At 36.5% G+C, this 12,217-nt stretch overlaps 2 protein-coding genes across 2 annotated transcripts; one reads left to right on the forward strand and one right to left on the reverse strand.

Moving 5' to 3' along the window:
• Positions 1 to 1,296: 1,296 nt before the first annotated feature.
• Positions 1,297 to 3,118, forward strand: LOC110941827 (aldehyde oxidase GLOX). Its single transcript, XM_022183502.2, has one exon. It carries the CDS (start codon positions 1,344 to 1,346, stop codon positions 3,042 to 3,044), a length of 1,701 nt encoding a protein of 566 aa, XP_022039194.1. The 5' UTR covers positions 1,297 to 1,343; the 3' UTR covers positions 3,045 to 3,118.
• A 2,724-nt stretch (positions 3,119 to 5,842) lies between these two features.
• LOC110941826 (aldehyde oxidase GLOX) lies at positions 5,843 to 7,734 on the reverse strand. The gene has a single exon (XM_022183501.2). It carries the CDS (start codon positions 7,677 to 7,679, stop codon positions 5,973 to 5,975), a length of 1,707 nt encoding a protein of 568 aa, XP_022039193.1. The 5' UTR covers positions 7,680 to 7,734; the 3' UTR covers positions 5,843 to 5,972.
• Positions 7,735 to 12,217: the final 4,483 nt, after the last annotated feature.

Raw genomic sequence — 12,217 nt, forward strand, 5'->3', positions numbered from 1 at the left:
AACATTTAGCATGCCTAGCTTGTTTGCAAGTCAACATATAATCATTAAGACATATAATGTTCATCCTTTGTTATCCAACATTTGTATCCTATTAATAATAACTCAGCATTTACATTTTTTTCATCAAAAGATCGAACATAATCAAGGGGGTTTTTTCTAAATTTATTGGTTTTCCTGTTGAATTGATGTATAGCGATTATTGTCTAATGGAGATGGATATTATCGGGTGATTCCGTTGGTAACACGATAATACTCAAATGGTCCGTTAGTGATCCAAATTTTGCCGTTAAAAAAAACCAATAAGAACATGAACAACAACAATTTCACATAAAGAGGTCATTAACTCATAAATAACAATATTTTACAGAAATCTACTTATAATCATGTTAATTGCCAATAAAAAACCAAATACATCAATTATCCAAGTTATATAAGTTCACCATCAATGGATTTTATGAAATCTCTTCATCAGCTCTCGGAATATACTTATACTTTAACCCGCATACTTCAACATCATGTCATAAAGTTCATTTGTTTGCCTATCAAGTTCATAAATTAGAAGGAGCTCTAACATACACATGATCCTTTTTCATCAAGAAAATATTAATTAATTTATGAGTTTTTAACAAAGAGCAACTATGATAAAAAAAAATATATATATTGCGTTCCATCGGAATTTTTAATGCAACGAGTAGTATATGGTATTGATTATACAGAAAATGGTATCGAATTAGTTATACGGTATTGAATTTAAGTATATGACCATGTTCCTATCATGTGCTAGGCATGTGATTAAGTTAAGTAAGAAAATTAACTGAATTTGTGGTAAAGGACGTATACCGCAACAAAATGTAAATGTAAAGAACGTACACTTAAAACATAAAACACGTGTAATACAACATAATATAAACGTGTAATACAACATAATATAAACGTAAAAGACGTGTTTGTATACCTATTAATGGTAGATGTTCCCACGTAACTATGTAATTTTTGAATTACCAAAAGTAAATATGTCATCATCTCATGTTATTAAGGTGAATGTTTGGATATTATACGTGTATCTTTGTATTGATTATTTCATTACTATTATTTAAAGTGAATAACTAATTTTAACAAACTGGGTCACCTGATTATTTATGAATTATATTTAATCATTTATATATTTTCAAAATATGAAATTCTACTTTATCTTGTTATTTAACATCGACAAATACAAAAAACTCTTTTGGCGGCCTTTTTTGTTCATACACATAATGCTACGTTTGGAATAAAGTAACGTGCAATATATATGTATGTATCTATATAAATAACGACGACAAATATTACTATAGTCCCCACCCATGGCTTCATCTCAACTCATTATCTTTTCATCTTCTTTCCTCTACCTCTTCTTCACCACCTCATTATATCCAACTGCCACCTCTGCCGCTGCTACATACTCATCATATCCAACTGCCACCTCCGCCGCTGCTACCAACGGTGGAGGTGGCAGTTGGACTTTTCTCCAAAAATCCATAGGCATTTCCGCTATGCACATGCAACTACTTCCAAACGATCGTGTCATTATTTTTGACCGAACCGATTTTGGTACCTCCAACATCTCTTTACCCGACGGAAAATGCCGCGAGGATCCGCATGAACGCGTGTTGAAGAGAGACTGTACGGCTCATTCTGTAGAATACGACGTTGTGTTAAATACCATACGTCCTCTCATGGTGCTGACCGACGTTTGGTGTTCGTCGGGCGCGTTAACTCCTGACGGAAGCCTTGTCCAGACGGGCGGATTTAATGATGGCGAACGTGTTGTAAGGGTGTTTGATAAGTCCTGTGGCAAATGTGATTGGAAAGAGATACCATCCGGGTTGGTTAACCGGAGGTGGTATGCTACTAATCATGTGTTGCCCGACGGTCGCCAGATTGTGATTGGCGGCCGTCGGCAGTTTAACTACGAGTTTTATCCAAAAACGACGTCTTCGGATAAAGCTTATAGTTTGGCGTTTTTAGTGCAGACTAATGATCCGGTTATTGAGAATAACTTGTACCCTTTTGTGTTTCTTAACACGGATGGGAATTTTTTTATTTTCGCGAATAACCGCGCGATTTTGTTTGATTATTCGCGGAACCAAGTCTTGAAAACGTTTCCGGAGATACCCGGTGGTGAGCCGAGGAACTATCCGAGCACCGGGTCGGGTGTACTACTTCCAATGCGGGTTGTACAAGGGAAAGTAGCGGTGGTGGAGGTTTTGATTTGTGGGGGTGCGCCTAAAGGGGCGTTTGTGAATGCTAACAATGGGAAATTTGATGCAGCATTGAAAAGTTGTGGGCGGATTAAGATATCCGACCCGGAACCAAAATGGGTCATGGAAAATATGCCTTCGGGTCGGGTTATGGGCGATATGGTATTGCTACCGAACGGTGAGGTTTTGATTATTAATGGCGGGTCGAGTGGGACCGCCGGGTGGGAACTGGGGAGGAACCCGGTTTTTAACCCGGTAATATACCGACCGAATAACGCGATTAATTCTCGTTTTGTTGTACAAAAGCCGAGCACGATACCAAGAATGTACCATTCGACTGCAATTTTGGTTCGAGACGGGAGAGTTTTGATTGGTGGAAGTAACCCGCATACATATTATAATTTTACAAACGTACTTTTTCCTACTGAATTAAGCCTTGAGGCATTTTCGCCATCATATTTGGATCCGGGTTCATCCAAGATCCGACCCAAGATCATTTCACCCGTAACCCAAACGAAAATCCAATATGGCAAACAAATAGTTGTGCGGTTCACGGTTCAAAACCAGGTGGTTCTGAACCGTATCTCAGTAATAATGGTGGCACCTTCGTTTAACACGCACTCATTTTCAATGAACCAAAGGTTGTTGGTTCTCGATGGCGGTAACACAAGGAGTGTCGGGAAACTGACATACGAAGTTAACGCAACAACACCACCGTCTGGACACATTGCACCACCAGGGTATTATATGCTATTTGTGGTACATCAAGATATCCCAAGTGAAGGCATTTGGGTTGTTATATGAGCAACGACGGAATAGGGTATAGATATACGATTACAAATTTACATATTTGTTTTGTTTCGCTTTAACACTCTATATAATTGTAGTATATCTTTATAGAAATATATATAGTTATTTGTTATAAATAATTTTAATACAAGATATAATTAAAATTAAATTACTGTTAATTACTTTTATAATTTTTTTAATATTGTCATATAAGCTATAAATTAATTAATATAGGAATCCATACGTCAATTTTGCACACACATGTAACATGGGTTGCAAAGAAGGCAAAAGGGTTGAGAGATATTCGTTGCCATTTAGTCGAACCTGCCAAAAGACATTGTCTGCTTCAATGTATTCCCTTTTGATCTATTTATTACTATGGACAAATATGTTTTGGTTCTTTTCTTTTTGTCAACGACGAAGACGAACATGCTGTTCTTTCTTTTAATTAAGAGTTACTTATTGATTTTAATTTGAGAAAAATGGGGATGACATGACAGAAGATGAAATTGCAAGAAAACACTTTTTCTCTTATTACCATAACTATTCTGTAGATACCATAGCTATGTAATATAGGCAACAAATTAACGAAATCCATTATCATTCACTTTCGACTAACTGATTTTGTTGACTTCATACTGCTTATCTGTACTGACATTCGGCGAGCTAAACGATCACAGCGATTTGTATCTTAAACATATCGAACTCTGAGTATCTATGATAAAACCGTATGTGGAATGAAGTGTTTGATATGTTCATTAAATTCTAAGGGAGCATTTGGTTTGCGGATTTTTCTTGAAAGATTTGGCGTTTGTTGAAAGAATTGGAATTTTGAAGAAATTAGATTTGGACTAGTTCGTCGAAATTCCAAAGAGTACGCAGGGGCGGACCCAAGGGCGCACCCCCGGGGAAAAAAAAATTAGTGTTAAATTTCGTCGAAAATCCCATCCGCACCCCTTGGAATTTTTCGTCCACACCCCTTGGATTTTTCGACCGCACCCTTGAACGCACCCCTTAGGTAAAAAGTGTTATCAATTTATATTTTAATTTTTTGGTAAACTCTTATTTAAAAAAAAAAATACTACCTAAATTATATAACTTTTAATACCTAACTAACTAAACCCAAATACTCATACATTTACCCACTTATAATTCCTAACTAGCTAGCCCACTAAGTCTTAGCCCATTAACCAAACCCAATAATATTTCAAACTATAATAAAATAATTAAAGCCCAAAACCTTTAGAAATTCTCTCCCGCTCTCTCCCTCTCTTGCGTCCCTGCACTGCCAACGAACAACATCACCCAGCGACAACAGTCCAGCAGCCGGCGACCACCGTAATCAGCCACCATACCACCGTCGTTTGACACCGAATCTAACCGGAATCCGAACACGGGTAAGTTTCTTTGTATTTTGATGATTTTGGTTGATATTATAGGAGAAAAAAAGGTAATAAAGTTGTTAAATAGGTTTGAAATTTTGTGTGTTTTGACGTTGTTTATGGTTTTTTAGATGATTTTTAGGGTGATTATGTTGTTTATATATTTTTAGGGTGATTACAACTAACGTTATGATTTCTAGGCTTGAATAGTTGAAAATTAAAATTGAAACATTATGTTATGGAGCGATGAACTTATGTTATATAGAGAAAGAATTGTTTAAAAATTTAGTTTTAAGTGATGTTTTGGATAGATTTCAAAAAATGAAAACCCGTAGAGCGTCGACGTTTTAATTATGTTTGTAACAAAGTTTACATGTTTTTGATTATTATATAAATTTAGTTTGATGTTCATTTGTTTTACATGACCCGACCCGACCTGATACGAACCGATTATTTTACTCATATAACTAGGGGCCTAAAATTTTTAAAAATGTTCCGCACCCCCATGGAAAAATTCCTGGGTCCGCCACTGAGAGTACGCCTGATAGCTATCCGATGCATGTAGTAGGTTTTGGCGTAATTTAAAAACCTTACAAACACAATCTACATTCTTAGAGTAAGTGTAGACTAGATCCTAAAGGTGGTCAACAATTTTACCGCATAATAAGGAACCATCCGTAGCACTACGATTTGCAATTATTCAAACTAGTCGATGAGCGAGCTCACATCAGCTCAAACTCGACTTAATAATATATGAGTTGATTGCAAGCGAGTTCCTCGAGTTATTTTCAAAAGAGATTCGAATGAAGAGATATTTGAATAGCCCTATTACATCATATATTTTTTCTAGTGACGGATCCAAAAAAAATTCTAATAGGTTTCTTTTGATATATTTTCACTATTTCTCACTTGTTTCTTTTTTCAAACCGATTGGGTTCTTAGAAACCCACAAAATATGGCTAAATTCACCACTATGTCATTTGTGTCTTGGTGTTTCCATTCTCGATGAACATTAAATAATGATAGTTGACAACGTACATGGTGGTTAATATTTTCGGTAAGATCACCCATAATGGAGGGGGGTTTGGGCGTTTTTCCTTAAAAAACGCCCTCCACGCCATCCTAACCATCCCCTGAGTGTTTTTTTCAAAAAAAAAAAAAAAAAAAAAATTGAAGAGCGTTTTATTTAAAACGCCTAATTCAAAATGGGTGACCAATAATATTTTTTTGATGGTTTTATCTTTATATTTTATTAAATTTTTTTAGAATATCTAATCGGTGCAAGATTTAAAGCCCCACTATACTCTTTTTGAACTTCAAGCCCCTTTGCTGACTAGGCGTCCTGTGTTATTCATGCCCAAGGGTGAGACATTTGTTTCACTCACCACTACACATGGGCTAAATGATGAAGAGTGGAGGTTTTGTTTTGAGACGTGAATTATTTTTCTTCATATAATATAAAATCCGGAAACTAAAATAAATACAATTGTCTTTTCACAAATGTACTCATTTAACATAAATAGAGTTACCGAACTAACAAGAACTCTACACAAATGTATAATCACTCCACGTGAACCCAAACGCCTTCACTTGGGATATCTCGATGTACCACAAAAAGCAGATAATACCCCTCCGGTGCTACGTTACACGAAGGTGGCGCCGTCACACCAACTTTGTAGTTTGTGTCACCGGCGATCTTGGTGGTCATGTTGCCACCATCTAACACCAACAACCTTTGATTCATTGAAAAGGAGTGTGTGTTAAACGAAGGTGCAACCATTGTCACATATATTAAATTCGTGTCCACTTGTGATTGAACTTTGAACCGTATATCCACCCGTTTTCCATATTGAATACGGGTGGCAAGCGAAAGAATCTTTGGGCGAAAAACGGATGCGGACACATCCAAGTAAGAAGGTGAAAACGCTTCTAGACTTAATTCAGTAGGATAAAGTACGTTTGTGAAATTATATCGTTCATGAGGGTTACTCCCACCAACTAGAACTCGACCATCTCGAACCAAAACCACAGCCGAATGGTACATTCGAGGTATGGTGCTCGGGTTCTGCACTTCAAACCGAGACCCGATTGGATCATCCGGTTTGTAAATAACCGGTTTCAAAACCGGGTTACGCCCATATTCCCACCCTGCGGTCCCACTAGATCCACCATTAATAATCAAAACGTTACTATTCGGGAGCAATAACATGTCACCCATAACTCGACCCATAGGCATGGTTTCCATGACCCATTTAGGATCCGGGTCGGATATTTTAATCCGCCCACAACTATCCAATGCACCATCAAATTTACCATTTTTAGCGTTGATATGTGCTCCTTTAGGGGCACCCCCGCACACCAAAACTTCAACCACAGCTACAACCCCTTGTACTATCCGCATTGGAAGTAGTACCGCCGAGCCCGTACTCGGATAATTCCTCGGGTCACCACCGGGTACTTCCGGGTACGCCTTGACCACTACATTTTTTGAATAATCGTACAAAATCGCGCGATTATTCGCGAAAATAAATAAATTTCCATCCGTATGTAGAAACACAAAAGGGTATAAGTTATTCTCAATTTGTTGATCATATGTTTCAACAAGAAAGGGTAAACTTTGTGATTTCTCCGCGGGTGATCTTTTCGGGTAGAACTCGAAATTATACTGCCTGCGGCCGCCAATAATAATCTGGCGGCCGTCAGGCAGTATATGACTCGTAGCATACCATCTTCTTTCAATCAATCCGGAATCTATCTCTCGCCAATCGCATTCATCACACGATTTATAAACTCTAACGACATGATCACCATCGTTGAATCCGCCCGTCTGGACTAAGCTGCCATCGGGTGTTAAAGCTCCGGAAGAACACCAAACGTCCGTGAGAACCATGAGGGGGCGAATGGTGTTCGAGGAAACATCGTATTCTACAGAATGAGCGGTGCAGTCGAGCTTCAACGCCATATCATTCGGGTCGGACCGACATTTTTTGTCGGGGAGGGAGATGTTTGAGGGGCCAAAATCTGTGCGGTCAAAGATTACAACACGGTCGTTAGGGAGGAGTTGCATGTGCATGGCGGAAATGCCAATGGTTTGGTGGAGGAGGGACCAGTGGCCGGGTGCGGCGGGGCACGGTGGGAGGTGGTGGAGGAGGAGGAGGGTGAGGAGGAGTGTCATGGGACTCATCATGTGTCGGTGGTTTGCGGTGGTGGTAGATTTGGGTGGTGGTTGGAAACTATAAAGACAGCTATGTAAAGAAACATTATTCATGATTTCATGTGGTGAATTAACCACAAATAGATATGGTGCCAGCTATAATATAAATTTGAACATGTTGGGTAGACAAGTTGTAGCATTATCAAGTTTTAACTTTTAACATAGTACGTTTTAAACATTATTCATTCATATTAACAAAATATTTAGATGTATAAAAATATTATTAATGGCTTCATATTTAGATATGACAGCCATTTATCCTGAAATAAATGTCATTTATCACACACAAATAATTGACGATAAGAACTGATCGAGTTAAATAGCACGGTCGGTAAACAGCTTGAAGTCTCTGGGTAGGCAATAAAAATATATGTTTACTTTTTTTTTTTGTTATAAATGCGAAACATTACAAGATATGGATAATTTATGGGTTTTAATGATTGAGGAATAGTTATTTTGCATTTTTAACTATTTTCATTTTTAATTTTTCATAATATATAATTATAGCCTAGTGCTATTTTGGTGGTGGGATAAGGCTTTGAGACCAGTGGGTCTTGGGTTCAATTCTCACAGGGGGTTTTTACCATATTTATTGGGTTTCCTCCTGAATTTGTGTATACGCATTATGGCTAGTGGAGATGGATATGATCAGGTGGTTCCGCTGATGACACGATGATACTTCAGCGGTCCGTCAGTGATCCAAATTTGCCGTTAAAAAAAACTATTTTCAAGTTGTTTATATTTTAAAAAGTCTAACCCACACCCTCTAAATCTAATTGTAAATCGAAATTAGTGTTTATTTAGAGTAAATTGCTAAAATAGTCCTTAACGTTTGTTCACATTTGCTAGATCCATACAAAAAAAGATTTTTTCTCATATGAACCACTGAGGTTTCAAAAAAGTTGCTAAATCCATCCAAACTTCAGGGACGATTTTAGCAATTTAATAAAACAAACTTTTTTTGGATGGATTTAGCAAATGTGAACAAACGTCAGGGACGATTTTAGCAATTTACTCTATTTTTTTATTTTCATCTTTTTATTATATCTCTTAATTAACATAAAATCTATTTATTTTCATCTTTTTATTAAATTTCTTATTTAACATAAAATCTACTAGTTTTTTTTTTTCTTTGAACGACGAATTTCTACAACAGGCGATAGATTCGCACATGCTTTTGCAGGCCCTCCACCCCACTCTGGCCAAGACTATGTTGTCTTAACCGGGCTCACGCTTGGCATCAGAGTTTGGCTTGGCGCTCCCCGACAAAATTTCCAGCCTACTGCCATATGCGAGTAGTTGCACCCTCCACAAGGGCCGAAAACTCTCTTGAGTAAATGTACTGTAATAGAAAACTCGGGTGTGCTCTGCGGGTTTCGAACCTGTGACCAGGCCTTCACCCACTTCATAATAAAAATTAATCATTTATATTTTACAATTATGAATACGGTTTTATATTTATAATCATATAACCAGGTCTTTTAAAATGTAAACATTTTACTCATTACTAATCCTTTAATAAAGTTAATTATATGACAAAATGTTTTCAACGGTTTAATTTGTTACCTGTTTAGCAAGAACGTTTATTTTATTTTATAAATGAACAAAAAAATACTGGGTGAAGGCCTGGTCAAAGGTTCGAAACCCGCGGAGTACACCCGAGTTTTCTATTACAGTGCATTTACTCCAGAGAGTTTTTGGCTCTTGTGGAGGGTGCAACTACTGGCATATGGCAGTAGGCTGGAAATTTTGTCGGGGAGCGCCAAACCAAACTCTGATGCCAAGCGTGAGCCCGGTTAAGACAACATAGTCTTGGCCAGAGTGGGGTGGAGGGCCTGCAAAAACTGGTGCGAATCTATTGCCTGTTGTAGAAATTCGCCGTTCAAAAAAAAAAAACTAGTAGATTTTATGTTAAATAAGAAATTTAATAAAAAGATGAAAATAAATAGATTTTATGTTAATTAAGAGATATAATAAAAAGATGAAAATAAAAAAAAATAGAGTAAATTGCTAAAATCGTCCCACACGTTTGTTCACATTTGCTAAATCCATCCAAAAAAAGTTTGTTTTATTAAATTGCTAAAATCGTCCTTGAAGTTTGGATGGATTTAGCAACTTTTTTGAAACCTCAGTGGTTCATATGAGAAAAAATCTTTTTTTGGATGAATCTAGCAAATGTGAACAAACGTAAGGACTATTTTAGCAATTTACTCGTTTATTTATTATATGGCTAGAAGCATCAATCATTTGACTAAATCTAATTGTAAATCTAAATTAGTGTTTATTTATTATATGGCTAGAAGCATCAATCATTTGATGAACAATACTTTACTACACAACATGATACCACTTTCAAGTTGATATTACTCCATTTTCAAGTTGATATTACTACACATGTAAAATACATCCATAACATTCATTTGAAACTCGGAATTTGTTCATATAAATGTAAAATACATCCATAACATTTATTTCAAACTCAGAATTTGTATAACAAAGCATGTGATATATTGTGGCGAATTCTCTCTCTCAGACACACACATTATATATATTCACACGCAATAAAATATAACTTTAATCTCGACAACCATAAATTCTTTGGCTTGTTATGTTCATTCTTAATCCCGAATGTATGTAAACGGATGTTAGCTAAACTACTTTAATAAAAACTGAAGTTTTAATATAGCTTTAGCCTGAGAGTAATTTTCAACTTTGGATGAAAAAATCTATGTAAGTTGGACCTTTTTTTTATGAAAAAATTACATATACTCTGTTTAAAACATTTAAATCGTAATATATGACAAAAGTAGAAACTAAAAATTCATTGGTCGTGTTTGCCGACAAGGACATTTGAGTCATTAAATAACATTCAAAATGCTATGCTCAGTCATTTAACATAAAAGTTTTGAAAAGAAATTTTCCAAAACTTGTTTCGTAACTTCCGGACTTCACTATTATGAAAAACTCGTCGTCTGAAAGCTCACTGCAATAAAACCTGATTAGGATTAAATTTGAACTTGAGATATATGGTGTCAAATCAAATCTTCACTTTCCCTCTAATGCCAATTGAGCTATAGTTTATTGTCTGTTTCTTTCTCGTAACTCTTTACCCATAGGGTAGTGGGTGTTTTTTGTTTGGCACTAAACCTATTTTTTCATCGGGCTTGACGATGATCTCATTTGTGGTTTTAGTATATGTGAGATAACATTTTTACCTATATAGAATAATAAAACTATATAAGTTATTTCTATTAAAATTAGTTATTTATAATCAGGATACAATGTAGAGTGAGGATAAATTAAAAGGCAAATATAAAAAGCTTATAATCTAATCAATAAATCAATTTTGTCCACCAAATATCATCCATAGCCAAAACCTATTGATACGGTCTGAAGAGGGTTTGATGTATACATATATTGCCTCTATCTTTTAGAGAATAGAGAGGTTTCTTTAAGTGAAACTCTCATCTTTAAAGACATATCCTGATATAAGAGTCAACCATGCAGAAGTACACAACGATCCTATAAAATAAAAATAAAATAAACATAAATAAGAAAAAACATACTATGGTAAAAATATTTTTAGTGAAGTATCAAACATGAAAATGAAAATGGTGAAAACGTAAAATAGAGAAAAGGATAATAAACACAATCCTATAAACACACAAAACCTAAGCTTTTTAGACAAGACACTAATACAAAAATCTACCACACCCTAAAAGTCTTTAAATTTAATCCTCCGTCTCCACGAACTCTCATCATCGACCATGTCCTCAGAGATGTGTAAGTCTAGTAAATCCTTTCTAATTTGCTCTTCCTAAGTCAGTTTCGGCCCACCCTTACTCCTCATTCCCTCCACAATAAGCATTTCTACTATTCTAACCATGGTTGTTACCTGTCTCCTCTTAACATACCCAAACCATCTTAGCCTCCCCTCCACAGCTTATCTTATCTGAAATACTAGCCACTTCTAATATTGCTCTAAAAACCTCATTTCTTATCTCATCCAACCTAGTGTGGCCACACATCCACCTCAGCATCTTCATTTCTGCCACCTTCATCATACGCGCATTTGTCTGCTTGATTGTCCAACAGTCTGTTCCGTATAACATAGCAGGTCTACCTGCAACCATATAAAATTACCCCTTTAATTTATCTGGGAGCCTCTTATCGCACAATACCCCAGTTATTGCTCTCCACCTACACCAACCAGCCTAGACGTGATGTGCTACATCACCATATATCTCTCTGTCCTTTTGCACAAACAATCATAAATACTTGAATTTAGTTACCTCTAAAATGACTTGCCCCTCAATGGTGATCTGAGTATCCTCATCGTCGTGTGTACCACTAAAATCGCAGTAAAGGCTCTCAGTCTTTGAGTGACTAATCCTTAAACCTTTACCCTCTAACGTTGCTCGCCACTCCTCCAACCTCGCATTCAGACTCTATTTACTCTCTGCCACCAATACAATATCATCCGCATAAAGTATGCATCGTGGAATGGCGCCCTGAATTCACTTAGACAACTCATCCAGCACAATGGCAAAAAGAAACAGACTCAACGCAAACCCTTGATGGAGTCCTACCTC

This window comes from Helianthus annuus, chromosome 5 (genome assembly GCF_002127325.2).
Source record: "Helianthus annuus cultivar XRQ/B chromosome 5, HanXRQr2.0-SUNRISE, whole genome shotgun sequence".
Classification (NCBI taxonomy): domain Eukaryota; kingdom Viridiplantae; phylum Streptophyta; class Magnoliopsida; order Asterales; family Asteraceae; genus Helianthus; species Helianthus annuus.